At 44.5% G+C, this 17,222-nt stretch overlaps 1 protein-coding gene across 5 annotated transcripts; it reads right to left on the reverse strand.

The window, feature by feature from the left end:
• Window positions 1-2,216: 2,216 nt before the first annotated feature.
• On the reverse strand, window positions 2,217-13,198 carry ENTPD4 (ectonucleoside triphosphate diphosphohydrolase 4). 5 transcript variants are annotated; one of them, XM_052805993.1, is made up of 13 exons: window positions 13,115-13,198; window positions 10,808-10,925; window positions 10,349-10,546; window positions 9,677-9,882; window positions 8,988-9,138; window positions 8,802-8,905; window positions 8,115-8,174; window positions 7,701-7,855; window positions 5,961-6,127; window positions 5,405-5,729; window positions 3,992-4,077; window positions 3,608-3,769; window positions 2,217-3,325 (listed from the first exon to the last, which is right to left on the reverse strand). In XM_052805993.1, exons 2-13 carry the CDS (start codon window positions 10,813-10,815, stop codon window positions 3,097-3,099), a joined length of 1,851 nt encoding a protein of 616 aa, XP_052661953.1. In that variant the 5' UTR covers window positions 10,816-10,925; window positions 13,115-13,198; the 3' UTR covers window positions 2,217-3,096. The 5 variants fall into 5 exon arrangements, with proteins under 5 accessions (XP_052661953.1, XP_052661952.1, XP_052661954.1 ...); XM_052805992.1 differs by lacking the exon at window positions 13,115-13,198 and adding an exon at window positions 12,156-12,235; XM_052805994.1 differs by lacking the exon at window positions 13,115-13,198 and adding an exon at window positions 11,086-12,061 and having other exon boundaries at window positions 7,725-7,855.
• Between the last annotated feature and the right edge of the window lie 4,024 nt (window positions 13,199-17,222).

A 17,222-nucleotide genomic window follows, 5' to 3' on the forward strand; every position in this document is an offset into this window, starting at 1 on the left:
CCAAGAAGCGACTGGGGGAAACAGTTTATTGGAAGAAAAAAACCCCAGCAAGCTGTGAAAGGGAGGCTCAGTGACTAGCATTACCATTACAAATTGACCCTTCTCATGCACAGGGAGGGGCACCTAAGCATCTAATGAGATTCCTTAAAAGACCTTAAAGAATTTAGGAAAGCAAGTCCCCAGGCAGATAAGAGCCAGCTGGTTTTAGTTTTGAAGATACTAAAAGTTCACCCCCCACCTCACTCTGAAGCACCCTGACACCTGCTCTCCTTACCAAGCACTTTACCACCTGATATCTGAATGAGAGGAAAAAATAGATATAAAACAGGCCTCAGTGCACTACTTTGCATGAATGAAGAAAGGTTGTTTAAGTTTCTAGGCCTTAGACTTGTTTGCATCTGGTTTTTCATGCACTGCTTAGGTTTTTAATGAACAGTAGCTGCTCCCACAACCAATCTCTGCTGGCAGTATCTTTTTACCATTACAGGAGGAAGTTGTGTATTGGGTCATCTTTATTCTGCCCTTCCTGAACCAAATCACTAGAAAAAGCAGGACAATACTGCTAGGGTCCTGGAGCAGAAAAAAAGTCAAAGAAAAAACAAAAAAGACACTGCACACTGCAGAGCAGTCACTGGTCCATGGAAAGCTTCCTGCCCATTCATGCCCCATTTTCCTGATCACTTTCTCACCACCATTCATCATCTTATCTTTCTTCACATTCCAAACACTCCTGCTTCATATCTTCATTCCCCAGTGTGGTGCTTTCAAAAACGAGTGTGGAAACCCTAAAGCAGGCACATGATGCTTTATGTAAGCACAAGACCAATCTGTCTCCATTATCCCAATGCTGTACCTGTCCCTACTGTATTCACCAAGCTTGCTAGCTGCAGCTTATTCTACTAAAATCTTAAGCTCTGGGGGCCATAAAACACATACTTCATTGTGCACAGCCATAGTTTGTCCATCCTACAAAAAAAGAAAGCAAAGTCAAAATCCTGCATTTGGTTCAACCAGGACATACTACATTACTTTAGACAATTGTTTTTCCTTTCAAAAATGTTTATACCACCTTAGTTAAGGCCAGAATGGTTTTTTTTCCATGACTGTCCATTATTTAATAAGAATGAGCTTCTGATTCTATTAAAGAATCAGTTTTAAAGTTATGCCTTAAGATGATTTTTTTTTTTTTGGCATTCTCTTACATGTTAAAAACTTCGCTAAAAAGAAAATGCTGCAGCATCTAAAAGGAAATTCTATTTTAGGTCTGAAACATTCTTCCTTCAACTTTTTAATGTTTTTATGATTTTCATACATTTTTTATTGGCATTTTTTGAGGTTTTTTTGGTGGTTTGGTTGGGGTTTTTTTTGCTTGCTGCATTTGAGACACTATCTCTTCTGCTAAGAGATGCTTGGCATCTGCCTGGATTTTGCCAAATCACACACTGATACTTCCTCCCCACTTTACCACTAACGTCAGCCTTTGTCCAAAGGGGGCTGCTTTATCTAAGCATGCAATTAAAGGCTCTGTACTCTAGTTTTAGGCATCTCAGAAACAGGAAGTACAGGCTCTGTAACAACTGGCAATGTCAGTTTTCTGATAATTCTTATCAGCCTGTGAGTGCAACAAGTTTGTACCACAGTTCCAGATATCAGAAGCAAGAGGTGTATTATCTAAGTAGTCACTCAGATGGTGCCCAAAACCCAGCAAAATGCAAAACAGACTCTCAGCTGGTGAAGTGCTTAGATTTGTCAGGTACAAAAAGTCCTTTATAAAAGGAAGACACTTTTTGTTATTCCTGAACATTCAGTTAAAGATTCTGTTGCCATTTCAAAATTCCACCACGTATCCAGTTAATTCTTATGACTGCAACACAGCCATCTACCAGACACTGGATGGAAGGAGCAGGAAGTTTAGCACCTAATTTTAGCTGCAGTTCAGCAGATCAAGCCTATATTTCCTATACAGTCAAAAGGCAAAAGCAAGTATAGTGAAAGGAGACAATAAAACAATTCAAAGTATCGAGATTTTTAGATCAATAAACTGCACCTTAAGTATGACAAAAACGGTATCAATGTGTCTAGTTCTCCGATACCGAAAACAGCATCTAGTTTTCCAGCACATTCACGCCTAATAGAAGAGAAGAAAGTTTTGCCAGTTGGACACAAACCGTGAGAACAGAAGTGATACTGTGCAATAAATATCCATACACCAAAAGTTCATATAAATCCCACTTTTAATCATGGACAAATTTACTTTCAAGTAAAATTAACAGTTTTAAATAAAATATAAATTAACAAATCAGTACTTAAAAAAAATAAAAGACACGGTGCATGTGTACTCTAGCAGAAACAAAAGCCTAGGCATATTCCAGTTCTCTTCACCTTACTGGAGTTTCAGGGAGATCTCTGAATGGTTATTAAACAGAAATAAAGGACTAAAAGGTAGTGACTTTTGCCACTGTGAGGATATAGCTTCCAAGACAAAAGGGGAAACTGTCACAAGTAAACAAAACTGATTTAGAGCAGTTTTGTGGAAGCACAGCATTGGGTGCAATAGATTTGTCTTCTCCATCACAGTACTTATTCCAGAATATAAAATCAGATAAGCTGTCCTAAAAGGTTGTTTTCTTACTGCTTTGGAAAACCCTGCACTTCCTCTTCTTTGACTGAGGAGACTCAGAATTAAGAAGTCAAGTGATATCAATCCTGGAATCTGGAAAAGAACATAAAAACAGTCCTCACTCATCCTAGCTAGCCGTATTTCACAATCTCACCCAAAGGATGAGAATTCACACTCATTCTCTTACCGTACGTAGCTTAAGCTGCTGCTACTCATTTACTGACAGCGAGCCTTTGCTCGTCCCATTACACACAAAAGTGCAATAATAAAAAAAAAAAAAAAGTAATTTTTGGCAGATATTGTCTAATGAGACTAAGCCAAGTTGACCCCATTTTCCCACATTTCCAAAGCCTAGCTGTATTACACACTCGGGAAATCTGCTTCTTCAATGGTTTAAAGGGACAAAAAGGAGGAACCCTGAGGCAAAAATGGCTTTTTGTGTAGCAAGTCCAATAAAAGCTCTCCATCACAGCATCTCATAAGGGTCCTGCGATCTTCTGTGGTGGGAGGCCTTCCTCAATCCATAGGGAAGTAGACGAGCCGTTACGCAACATTCGCCTGTGGATCCGTCTGAGCCTTAGCAGGTAAAGCAGGATGGAGAGCAGCACAATCAGAAAACAGACAAAAAACAAATAGTGATTGTAAACAAATGAGAAGCTCCTCCAGTGGGAGTGACTTGCACGGAAGTTTTCTTGCTGGATGTCTCTGAAAAGAATCAAAGGGATAACAGACGTAAGTTGCAAATCTACCTTTGCCTCCAAACTATCTTAACCACAGGAAACAGAACCCATTTTAGTAGAAGTCTTTACAAAGCATTACTTGAGCTACCTGAAATACGTACTGAGGTTATATACAATGCGCTAGAAACAACATCTTGTCTCCCCCTATCTGTCAGCTATTTTGCTATCACCATACTTCTTCCCTCACAGAACTCCCATACCTTCCACCTAAATGCTCTTTCCAGACATTTGAGAAAACAACTGGTACCTTAAAGGTAAAAACCGTGTTCGGTAAAGAATGGCTCCCAAGGTCCATTGCACCTCTTTATCATAAACCTGCAGAGCTGTTTTCAAATTGCTGTAACTCACAGGGAAAGAGAAGCCACTGTGAAATACTTCATACATCCAGGCAGACTTAAAACACTGGTACCTATAGAAAAAGAGTGGCATAAGGTCAGGCAAGCAGTTACAGAGTCCCAGAGGACAGGGGAGCACAATTAGACACATAACTATCAGTACTTTTTTTATGGCTGATGCAATATTTAAGGTTATATTCACACTTTCAATGATTTCATTAAACGGATCATTTGGACGTGACCTCTCCCTGGCAACTCTGCATGAACGAATTTGCTGTACAAACACAAATACTTACTTCAATCTGTGGAGATCAGCATGTGATGCATAAAGACCACGGTCAAAACGTTCCCGTAGGACAGACCACTTCGTGGCACAATAATCCTTGGGAAAAAAAGGAAAAAAAAAAAAAAAAAGACTTTGTCCTGGTTTCAGCTGGGATAGAGTTAATTTTCTTCCTAGTAGCTGGTATAGTGTTATGTTTTGGATTTAGCAGGAGAAGAATGTTGATCACACACTGATGTTTTCAGTTGTTGCTAAGTAGTGTTTAGACTAAGTCAAGGATTTCTCAGCTTCTCATGCCCAGCCTGCAAGAAGGCTGGAGGGGCACAAGAAGTTGGGAGGGGACACAGCCAGGGCACCTGACCCAAACTGGCCAAAGGGGTATGCCATACAGTGTGACATCATGCCCAGTATATAAACTGGGGGGAGTTAGCCCAGGAGGGCAGATTGCTGCTTGGGAACTAACTGGGTGTCAGTTGGTGAGTGATGAGCATTGTGCATCACTTGTTTTGTATATTCCAATCCTTATTATTATTATTATGATTGTCATTTTATTATTATCATCATCATTATTTTCTTCCTTTCCCTTCTATTAAACTGTTCTTATCTCAACCCACAGGTTTTACTTTTTTTCCCCTGCTTCTCTCCCCCATCCCACTGGGTGGGGGGGAAGTGAGCGAGCAGCTGCGTGGTGCTTAGTTGCTGGCTGGGGTTAAACCATGACAGACTTCAACTTTGCTTCTGCCTTGAGAAGAAAAAAATGCCACCAGATAAGATGCTCTGTAAATATGGAAAGCTAGAAAACTCAAAAATAATGGCCTCCCTTGCACTGTTAATAAGTCAGATGACAAATTTCATTTTCTGTAACATTTTGATCCATACGTGGCATTTGTGGTTAAGTTAATATTCAGCAGCACTTAAACTCTTCGGTTATGTACTTGGAGATGAAAAATAGACAACCTATTTTTAGGGCATTGACAAAGCAAGTCCTATTCCTCTAATTTATGTTGTAGCCTTACTTTAAACTGTCCCCAACAGATTGACCCTTGTTAGGAGTAACACGTGGGAAACTGGTATAAAATGTATAAAGCAAGACGAAAAGGAATTCTTTTTCTAACAACAACTAAGACATTCCTAAAAAGCAGCAAGGGGTGGAAGCAGCACGGATTTCCCCGTTATCAATAGTTCTGCCAGAACGTGACTACTGTGAGTCCCATTCCCTCTACAGTCAATTTTACTACTGTGCCTTAAAACAAGTATTCTAAAAGAAAACCCAGTGAGGAAAAGAGATGCCCTGTGATAGTTCATTGCAGGGTAAAAGGATTTTGGATCTTTAAAGGAAGAGTTTCGTTGCAAGACCTTCAGAACAAAATGCTTCTAGAGAGTAGTTGTTTTGAATTAGAAAAAGTTTATATCAAGAACACTTTACCTTTGCGGCTTTAGTAAATTTAGCAGCATTGTAATCTCCTCCCATGCGTAACACATCCTCAGTGCAGTAGTAGAACTCTGAGAAACCGTAGAATTCACTGTTCTGAAAGTGCACAGCAGGCTGATAGACACCATTAAGTGATGTCTGCGTTTCATTAGTCTTATTCATGAATGGTTGAATGATTTCACGACACAGATTAAAATCTCCTGTTCCCCGCAAATACATTATCTGTCCGTTCTGCTGGATCTCATCCTGAGCATCCAGGGGTAGGCAAGGATCTAGGTAGGGTGAATCAGAAGTCATACCAGTCTGTTTGCTCAGCAGTCTGTATAAAAGAGCAAGCACAGTGACAACTGCATATCAGAAGCATCAAGCTCCAAGATACAACAGCATCAAAACAGAGCATCCTCATTTAAAGAAACTTCAGCATTGCGTGCAGCACGCTGTAGAAATTAAGTTTTTTGTCAGGACATTTTACTAAATATATTCAAGTTAGGGGGTTACTGAGCCTAGTGATGCACAGAACCCATATCCCCAAGTGACTGCAGCCAGCTACCTGTTTTTAAGCACTGTACTGGTAAATAGACTGTCTTCATATCTCTGGCGTGCTGCATTTCCTCCAAAGCCAAGGAACGTTGCAACGTAGACCCTATACACATGCTCAGTTTGATGAGCATCACAACCCAAGTTGAATTCTGCAAGTAAGTTCTTGGCTACTTCCTCCTGTAGGAACACAAGCACCAAGATTAGGTATAAATAATATGAACCAGAACCTAAAGATGAGTTCTTTGGACAACTGGATGCCCTTGCCATCTTTAAAACTTCACTCCTTACTCATCTATTTTGCTTTTCACGGGTCCACATTACCTTCTACTTCATAGGGAGAGCAAAGCATATTGATTGCAGAGAACTGTATTATCACTACTGACAGTCAATGAACTGTAAAGGCCAGGAACTGCCACTAAGGACACTAAAGTATCTTTTCCTATGAAAAAGTATGCACTGCGGCTACTAACCTCAATGCTACCATTTCTGACCGAGTCCCCATACTACTGATTGCTAGGTTAAGTAGATTTATGGTCTGCCCAGCAGAGCTGTTCTTCATTTTCCAATCTGGAGTTCTCAAGCTTTTCAGCAGACCTGTCAGTCACTCAGCTCTCCTCCCATACCAAACATCAGTCATTTGCAGTAGCTTTTCAGATATTTAAGAGATGCATAACAGATGCACTTCATGTAGAACGCGCTCAGAAACATAGCATAAGATTGCACGGCTTCCAACTGACATTGTAAATGAAAAACAGCACTAGCACTGTAAGTGTCACAGTCAGTTGTTTGACTCTCTTGTCATTCTCTGTCTGGGAACCTGGACAGGTTCCATGACCAGAATACCTATTTTATATTGGCTTGTGTTCAGACAGAGCCATACAACAGTCATCATCAATTGTCTGCAACTCTTCCTATTTCCAGTTCATACTTCACTGGGACAATCTGCTCTGAATCTAAATGCCCATATTTTTGTTTAACAGCCCCAACTATTTGTTATGCCATCTGTCTGAAAGGCAGTGTAGTTATTAAAACCTGCAATAATGAAAATGCATTATTTCACAGGAAGATTTAAAAAAAAAATAAATATGTACATCATTGTAACAGTGCATTGAGAGTCAAAACATAGGGCTTTTATGGTATTCTTACTTTAGATAATTTCTCTAAATTAATTGGAGGTTATCCAACTTCAAAAATTCAGGAATTACTCTAGAACTCAGTAGATTGAAGTTAGAGCAATTTACGTTCCATTTAAGACTTGTAACAAAGAAATTTGCTTCCTACAACAGATGAACTGTGCTGAGGACTCGGGTGATATTTAAACAAACTGTACTGTTACCCCTGTGTCCTGTTAATTCAGTTTCTACCAACCCAACTTGAAGGAAAAGTCCCATCTTATATAAGTTCTCATATAAAAGAAGTGCCACACAACTTTTGGTTTCTAAACTCCAGAATACAGCCTCTTAAGCGTAACACAAATTTAAAAATTGTACATACATACATGCACGCACACAAAGAATGCATGTCCACTTAAAAATTAGTGGCAAATTATACTAACTGAAATAAACTTTCTGAACGAACAAAATACAAATGAATTGCTTAGCTGATGAAGGACTCGTATTTGCCATCTTCTCTTGCCTTGGTTTTGGAATGTGATGTAATGAAGAATAGGACTCAAAACAAAGAAAACAAAACAACGAATATGCATTAAAATAAATCAAAAGGAAAAGAAGAAAGTTGCACAGATAATAACCTGCTGTGAAGAGGCAAAGCTTACAGTTTTAGGGACTTCGTATGCTATCTGAGTCGACACTCCGCCCATGTCAAGAATACCCACTGTCCTCTTACGAAAGATGGCCTCTTTGTTTTCACTGCCTGGGACATGCACCTCCACAATCGCTTCATCCTCTGGATAAAACAATGAATAGGCATTAAGAAATACAACTAGGGTGGGTCTAAAGCAGCAGTACACTACTTGTAGTTAACTTCTTTTCTGTAGCAATGCAGATCATTGAAATTTCACATACGAATTAAGCCAACATCAGCATCTGCACACACACTATTCACTAACATCTCTGTCTAAAAACATACCATCAACAGTGAAAGCACAGGTACGTACTCGAAGGAATGTACTTCCTAAAATCCAATTCACAATTAAGATACCTACCATCATCTGTGTGTTCAAATCTTCCAAGAACAAAGTTGATGCCAATCCATGCATATACTCCTACATGCATAAGAAAACATATTTGGACATTTCAGGAATATCTGGTACATATCATCTTAAAAACAAAGAGGGATTTTTTTGCATATGAGTTAAGATATATCACTGCTCATTTTAATATATAAAATACTTCGAAGTTAAATATTCCTGACAAGTTATTCTAGTCCTTCTCTCCCAAGTCAAGGATAAAAATCCTAGTTCAATGTGTTAAAGACTGTCCAACGTGTAAGTTTCAGAAAAAGTAAGCACGTTAGCTTTTAAAGTTATTTCAAGTCTCTAGTGAGCTGATCACATCAAAACATCACTCCTTTAGAAACCATTTTTCCCTGCAAAGTTTTTTCCATCAAGAAAGTTGTACCTTATCCTTAACCCTCCCTCCCCAAAGCCAGAGAAAATGGACTAAAATTCCTGCTAAACACAGATAAGTTATTTCGCTGCTAATTAGAAAACATTTAGACAAGTTAGAAGATCACAGCAGATGATCATCTCCACATCCCATATGTCGCTACTGAGGAATAAGGTCTCTCAACCAAACCAGAATTTTAAAAAGCAACAACAACAAAAAATTATCCAAGTTGTACCGTGAAAGTAATAAAGATTTCAAAGATAATTTTTCCAACGTTAGCCTACCTTCCTGTTTCCCCGAAATAACCTCTGCATGTGAGTCCGAAAACAGAAAATCAAAATGCACAGGAATATCAGTGAGCAGATCTTCAAGTATTGCCTTCTGCTGGCTGCAAAATTACATTTTGAACAGTTAAAAATAGTCACACCAGGACTGCTATTCTAAATGCTAAAAATAAGACAGCCAATAACCTTTCTGGCAGAATCCTCATTCCTGCAGTACACAGAATATAAAGAGGAGTCTCTTTGTGTTTTGCACGTGGCACATGTTCAGCTGCAAAGCTCAGAAGTGGAGAGATATAATCACTGACCTTTTCAGGAGAGCTGGCAAACTCTGAAATGCCTAGTGAAACAGATAAATATGAGAGTGAAGCAACTCAAGCTTTGGGCATTTTCTGGGAAATCTTGACAACCAACACACAGAGAAGAAACCAACAACCCAACGCCAAACCCAGGAAATCCAACTACAGAAATAAGAAAATAAGAATGAAGCTAACACTTAATCATCCTCTAAACAATAAACAAAAACCTGTATTAGATATATTACCTATTTCTATAATTGGTTCAAATAGCTTTACAGAAAGCCAATTGTTTATTCATTGAATAAACAGAACCAAGTTAACTGAAAACTGACAACTGAACCAGCAACTGTCTTAGTTCATGGAGAAACCTCTCCCTCCTGCCCATCAGTGTCACGTTTCAAGCTTTAAAGCTGAACAAAGCTCTCTGCAAAGCAAACCCAAAGAAATCTGGAGGAGTGCCATGCTGACAACTTGCAAGTGTCCTTCACCCAGACATTTTAAACATAGGGTTTGAAGAAGCAAAGTTAGGATAGGCAACTATCTAGAAAATTGCATCTAAAATTAATTTCTTTCCAGTACCTGGTTTAATTTTCATAACCACTGGTTTTCTGTTTTTGTCCCTCATCTGTTTGATGTCCAACAGATCATGTGGATTACCGTTGTGCCTTGGCCAACAATACACAAAAATCCTAGAGCCACTGCTGCCACAGTCCACAACGATTCCATAGTTCAGATTGGGGTTGTTTGTATCTGTAGCTTCAGTGTCAGTTACTCGGGCAAGATATCTAGATGAAAAATAGGCATTACTACATGGCAATTAAGTTCTATATGGAAGTTTTTCTCAATGTCAGACTCAAAACGGGACAACAGTTTCCATCATAGGAATCACATAGTTTTCACTACTGTACTGTTGCTGAAGAAAAAAGTGCCATGCCACCTATAAGAATCAAATTCCCAGAATAAATACCAAAAGTAATTTCCAGAATAATTTATTACGCAATGTTCTTGTGCCTGTAGTTTTACTGCGCTGCTACAGACACATTAAATATGATATTAGAAAGATTAATTATAAGCAACCTAGATAAGGAAAGCTTCATTATAAAAAAAAAAAAAAAAAAAAGGCAGGAAGTTTTACTCATACTTCTCCCCCCTCCCAATTAATTTATTTTATAGACGCTTCCTGTCAGTGCTTTCTCTTTCACACCAAAACTACATTTCATTCCTCTCCAGAAGAATCTTTTCAACTCTCACCTGTGGAATCTTTTGTCCCTGTATGCACGCCCATACTTATTGCGGATGACTACCAGAGAGTAGTAAAGCAAAGAGACAGCAGCAGCAAGTATTCCTATCACAACAATCTGTCGCAAAGTGGTGTTGAGAATACGCGGACATCCCACCGGAGAGATACTGAAGTGCCAAGAAGCAGGAAGCAAACATGAGATGCTGATCCTAAAATTCAAAGAGGATAATCTGCTTTAAAAATGGACTTTACTACCAAAAAGAAGCACAATGCATTCTGAAAGCAGCTAAGGACAAAATGCTTACTTTGCTCTGCTCTAGCTTTGCTTTGGTCATGCTCTGGCTTGAGTGTAGTCAAGACACTATTCCCACCTTTGAATTCATCATTAGCCATGAATTCACTATTAGGTTTCCTGTCCTTCACTCAAAAGACATCACAATTTAATTTGACAGTTCCTTTGGGATTCTTACCTCCCCATTTTGGGAGATGGCCAGCAGAGAGAAAGACCAGCTGGTGTTCAAACATCAGCCAGTCACCTCAGACTGACAAGGCACATCAACCATTCTCAAAGCCATTGCTCTTCTGTTCCTGAATTAAAAAGAAAACATAAATGATCTTCTAGACAGCATTATGAAGAGCACTGCCAGCAGGTCAAGGGAGGTGATCCTTCCCTTCTACTCAGCACTGGTGAGGCCACATTTGGAGTGCTAGGTCCAGTTTGGGGCTCCCCAGAACAAGAAATACATACAGCAAGTTCACTGTAGGGCCACAAAGATGTTGAAGATACTGAAGCATCTCTCCCATGATGAGAGACCAAGAAAGCTGGGCCTGTTTTACATGGAGAGGAGACAGCTCTCATGAATGCATATAAATATCTGACTGGAAAATGTAAAGAAGAAGGAAGTAGACTCTTTTCTCAGTGGTGCCCAGTGACAGGACAAGAGGCAATAGGCACAAACCAAAATACAGGAAATTCCATCTGAATATAAAAAAAAACCCAAACTGTGAGGGTGGTGGGACACTGGAGCAGGTTGCTCAGAGAGGCTGTGCAGTCTCCATCCTCAGAGACATTCAAAGCCTGACTGGACACAGCCCTGGGCAACCCACTCTAGCTGACCCTGCCTGGAGCACAGCTATTCACTGCTCCGCTCAGGGAGAGGAGAGTAATTTAGGCACACACAGCAGCGCACCTGCTACACAAGGTCTTTATAAACAGAGTATCTTCAGCTCTGCTACCACCTGCAAGGCTAGTCCCCAAAACGTAAAGACTCCAAACATAACATAACATCAGCAACATTAAAAAAAAAACCCACCAAAACCCAACCACCACGCAGATGCCAACACTTCAGCACGGGTCAGGACCGTCACTCTTTTCCCACCACCCCCCAAGGGTCTCACAACCCTTCCACACACGCCCTATCCTTACAAAAGCACCTGCCCGAGGTGCCACGAAGTCCCTGCGCGGGTGCCAAGCCGCAGCCGCCCACTCCCGCCCCGTGGGGCACCCACAAACCCACACCGGGCGGCGGCAGGGAGGGGAACGGGCAAGGGAGCAGGGCCCCGGCAGCCCGCAGGTCAGCACGGCGGGCTGTGGAGGACGCCTGCCCCTTCCTCACGGCCACAACAGCGGGCAGGCCGCAAGGGCCGGCCCGGTCTCACCCCCCCACACCCCGCTCCCCAGAAGCGCGGCGGCACCACCGGCGGCCGGAGCCTGTCCCGAGTGCCGAGAGGCGCTCCCCCCGACCCAAACCCGCCCCGAAGGGACCCTCCCCGCCGCCCGTTCCCCCTCCCCAGACAGAGAGCCAAGGCCGCGCTCACCTCCCGCCCCGTCGCCGGCCCGCCGCATAGCAACCGGCCACCCCGCCACTTCCGGGTCCCGCCGCCGGACGTGACGCACGCACGCACAGACGTGGCGCTGGGGCTCGCGGGGGTGGGCTGGGAAGGGATTCCCCCGGAGGCGTAACCGCGCATGAGGGGGAGGCGTGGCCACGGGGGGAGAGGAGGCGTGGTTGCAGGTGAGGGGCGTGGCTAAGCGCGAGAAGGGCGTGGCCGAGGCGGGGGGCGTGGCCAGGGAGGGGGCGGTGGGTTAATGTTATTTTATAGCGCGGCAATAATTGGGGGAACCGCTGCAGGGCTGTGCAAGGTATACATTACATTGCTGGTATAAAGTGGCAAATATAAAAATATAAACATATAATTAGAAATTTATAACTACAAATGCAAAAAAATATAAATAATTGTTTCTATATTATAAATACACCATGGTATTGTAGCACCTGTAATAAACATATAAATATTTATGCTATAAGTAATAAATGGACCTGGTTAAAAAAACAAGCACAAAGCCTCTCCTTGCCTCGAAGGGGCTGAAAATCTGCCGGCAAGGCAAGGAACCCTCCTGCGCGTTGCCACTGAGTGGCAGCACAGCTTGTGCCCACGCAGCTCCAACACCCCTTCTGAGAACTGGAAAGAAAAAGTTTATCCTGGCAACTATCATGTATTAATAACAGGTATAACCTCGCGGAAAGGCTGGGGAGCTTTGCTAGGGCCTCACCTCTCCCCGCGGGGAGCGGTTCCCGGGGTGAGCTTCGGCCTCGTCCCAGCTGCGGAGGTGAAATCGAGTGTGGCTGCGTGAGCAAGACCACGCGCTTGGCGATTAATGCGTGTCCAGGCACAGGTTTGGAGGGTGTCACGTAAAAAGCTGCTTTTCCAGGGGTAAGCGATACGCTGGGTGATTTTGGAAGGTCAAAAATTGCTCCCCTGCCATCCCTACTCACTTGCAGGAGGGAAGGAGCTGGACCCACCAGGCTGCTCGGGCTTCTCCACTTCTTCTCGTTCCTTCTGCCATCACAAATTGTTGCGTTACAGACTGCACCTTCATCCCTGGGAGCCCAGCGGGAGGGAATTGGGAAAAAACCAAACACCCAGCCTGACGGCTGCTGTCATTTCCTTAATGCACACCGGGTCCCTGCTGTTTGTCCCTCCGTCTGTCCATCACACGCCTCTGTAGTCGCTCCGATGCAATGCTGTATTTTGGATGTCCCAGCTTGAAACACCCCGTGAAGTCTTTGCCTTTGGACGGTGCGAAGCCCTTAAGCAAAGGAGCATCGAGCCTCTGCCATGCATCTCACAGGGAGCGTCCAGAGCTACTCCTGGCTTTTGAAAGCCACGCTCACATTGGGAACAGAGAAACCAAATCTGGCCCCGGGGTGAAGCAGCAGAGCCAGGATTGTCTGTCTGGTCCCCTTATGAAAAGCAGATGTAACCGAGGAGCTGCACTGCTCTGAGCAGGATCCTCTGCAGGACTCCTCCGACTGGAGGGGAACGTGGAAGGCTGTGGGTTTTCACACCAGTTCATTTTCTGCCATGTTTCCTCTTCCTCTTCTCACGTGAGAAACTTTAATCTTTGCCTCTCGAGCTGCTGTCGGTGCTTCTCAAAAACATTTTGGCTTTCACTTCCCACTTGGTGCAGAGCCACCAGCGCACCCAGCTGTCCCTAGGGACACCGGCCGAGCCCACACGCTGGGTTTCGCATCTGGGTTTTATGTGCCAGATTTTGCACGGTGGCTTTTGCACACCAGGTTTTACACACCAGATCCTGCACACCAGGTTTTACACACCAGACTTTGTATGCCGGGTTTTGCATGCTGAGTTTTGCAGACTGGGTTTTGCACGCTGGGATTTGCACACTGGGATTTTGCATGCTGGGTTTTGCACACTGGGATTTGCATGCTGGGATTTGCACACTGGATTTTGCGTGCTGGGTTTTGCACGCTGGGTTTTGCACACTGGATTTTGCATGCTGGGTTTTGCACGCCAGGTTTTACCACCGATAACCAGGGTGGGGTCAGGGCTACGCTTCCCGCCAGGGCTCACCGCAGCTACTTTGCCATGTGCCGAGAACGAAGTTGCTCGTCTCCAGTGTGTTTTTTTACAATAGTTAAAGTGCTTTAATGAACTTCTCATAGAAGCAATGCAGAAATACAGTGACTAAGCCAAAGCAATGCACGGTGCCCTGCGGAGCGAGGGCAGGTTGCCCAGGCAAGGCAGGGGAGGGGGCTTTGCTGGGGGCTGGAGGGAGGACTGCAGCTTTGCTCCAGGTGTACGGCTCTCCGACATGGCCAAGACATTGGGCTTCTTTAGGATTTAAGCATTGCAAATCTTGTCCGTGCGTATATATCCCTCGTTAGTTTGGACCAAAGCAGAGCAGACGGTATTGAACTTGCAGGGAAAACTGTGCTGGGGGTGCAACCCATCCCCAACAGGGCTGGATGCGGCCCCGGGGCAAGAAAGCAGGTGCTTTGGGATGGCAAATTATGCTGAGCTAACGACAGGACCTCCGGGGAGAAGGAGCTCTTAGACATGCTCTTGCTTTGCAAGAGAAACACGGAGCCTTGGGGCAGCTGCTGGAGCTGGTGTCAGCACAAGGGCTTGGAGGAGGGAGCAAACCTCTGCCAGGGAATTCGGCTCAGCGAAGGTGCTCAGCGGGTTGTCCCATGGGGTGAAGAGCCCATGGCCCTTCAGGGCTTCCCCGTCCTCGCTCAGCACGGTGGACATTCAGCCGACGGGCTGGTGGGACCCATCCCGGCATTGCACGGGCTCCCACCGGTCGCGTAGCTAAAAACCCAGCAGCTGTGGGCAGCCCCTCGGTCCCTTTCCAAGCTTAATTTGACCCAAAAAGGAGTTGCTGCAACTCGTGATTCTGGGGGGAATGGCTGCAGGGCAGCCGGTTCCCGATGCTGCCGTCATCTACAGAGACGAAGGCACAAGTAGGAGCATGTCAGTGGCGGCGAAGGCTTTGTGGAGAAAAAAAAAAAAAAGAAAAAGAAAAAAAAGCCAGCGCTGCCATCAACCCATGCAAACAATAAAGCTGCGCTGGGGGGTGGTTTGCTGGGGGCTGAGCATGGGTTCTGCGTCACCAGCAAGCTTTGGCCAAGGGTTGGCCTGGGCCGGGCTGGGTGTTAGAAATATTGAAAAATACGCAGAAATTGAGAGTTGCCGATAAAACCGTCGTTGCCAGAGTCTGCAGGCGGCACAAAATGGAGGCCTAGGAGGAATGCGCAAGTTGGTTTGTGCATGCTAATTATTTCCAGATGCATGCTCTTTGCAGCAACGGAGAAAATATTAGTTGTTTGTGAATATATTTCATTCCACCATTAACAGTATCACCAGTGGGTGTAAAACCTTCCCCACCGGCTGTTGCTCGTGCTGGTGAAACAAGCCCGGATTCTGGCTTGCATGCTCTGCTGAGGGGAGCTCCCGGCGTTTTGCACGGGTGGAACGTTTCCTCCAAGCACCAAATCCTGCTTTGTTCCCCCTGTGCAATTCGGAGGAAATCTGGGATATAGCCACGCTGCTAAAATCACCAGGCACGCTCTGAACGGGTGCCTGGAGAAAGCAACTCGATGGAGACCCAGCGCAGCATTGCAGAGCTCGCCGTGAGCGGGACATTTGGGCATCACCCATTTCCAAATTTCCAAAGGAGAAATCGCATCTAGGGCACACGCAGGTCGACCCTGACAGCCCAAGTGAGGTGTGTGCAGGGTGCCTGGCCCCTATCTTGGGGGACCACGTCGCCCACCCTGCCGCACCCTCCCAAATATCAGCCCGCGGCATGCACCGGGACGAGCAGATACAGGAGCAGCTGGAGCTGTTGTTGCTGATGGAGGTGGAGCACCCCATTTTTTTGGCCAGTGGAGGTGCAAAGGGGGATGCGGAGGAGGAGGCAGGGCTGAGTGGTGGCTCCCAGCTGGCCTTTTCTGCTTGCATTTTTGTGTTTATTGGTTAAAATGCCCCTCTTCCCATTTCAAAGCCGGAGAGGCGTCCCCGCAGCCCGACCTCCCCAGACATGCTGGCTGGGCTTGCTCTGGGGCGAATAAAACTGATTTTTTATTTGCTTCCACTGCGGCAGCAGGCTAGGACTGCCTGCCAGCCATGGCCCCATTTGCAGAGCCCTCATCTCACCCTTTTTTGCTCACCATCTTTTAATCACACAAAACCTTGCCCAGAAGAAGTGGTGAAGCCATCAGAATTAAATAATTTGACCAAGGCCATGTGAGGAGTCAGTGGCAGAGGAGGATCAGCCCCAGCTTTAAACCCATCCCCTGAACGACAAGCCAGAGTTTTCTCTCTCCTTTCTGGATCTAATTTTGCTGACTGCTAGAAAGAAAGCCAAAAAAAAAAAAAAGGAGAGCCATACCCAAACCCAGCAAGCCCCGTGGGATCCTTTCAGCCTCCTCTGCCCAGTGCCACCAGTCAATCCCGACAGCGCTACCAGCATGTGCTGCGCCTTTCCCATTGTTTCCCCAGGGCTTCAAACCAGAAAGGCAAGTCGATGAAAAAATTCGGTCCAGGAAGTAATACAAAAGGCAGGCTTAATTATATACATTGGGTATTGCCTCTCCCTGCTCCATTAATCCATTGAGCTAGGTAATGGTAAATTAGGTCAGATTATGTGAGCGCTGAAATAAAACCCACAGGCCAAATTCCTCGCATCCACACCTCCTTTACCTCTGAGGTTGCATAAATGTTAATGGGCGCGGGATCTGTCTGCATTGCTTTGGTGGAGCTGCAGTGCTGAGTTTTCAGATTTTGGCTGTTTTGGCATAGGAATAACCCCGCAGCATCATTAGGGCTCAATTCTCTCTAATTTTCTTTGTATTCATGTTCACAGCCCTCACTGGCATCAGCCTAATACACTGCCGTTGATCTGTTACGTACAAACCTGTTATACACATGCTGGCTATGAAATTAATACCTCGGTAATCTGGGGTGCTGCTCTGGTGAATCAGGGCAAAAAGAGGTGCTCTGAGTTTGTACCAGAGCAGGGATTAATGCTCTCGATTTCCCAGTACTAATCTACCTACTGGCATCTCAGTGTGCTCA

This window comes from Harpia harpyja, chromosome 13, assembly GCF_026419915.1.
Source record: "Harpia harpyja isolate bHarHar1 chromosome 13, bHarHar1 primary haplotype, whole genome shotgun sequence".
In the NCBI taxonomy this organism is placed as follows: domain Eukaryota; kingdom Metazoa; phylum Chordata; class Aves; order Accipitriformes; family Accipitridae; genus Harpia; species Harpia harpyja.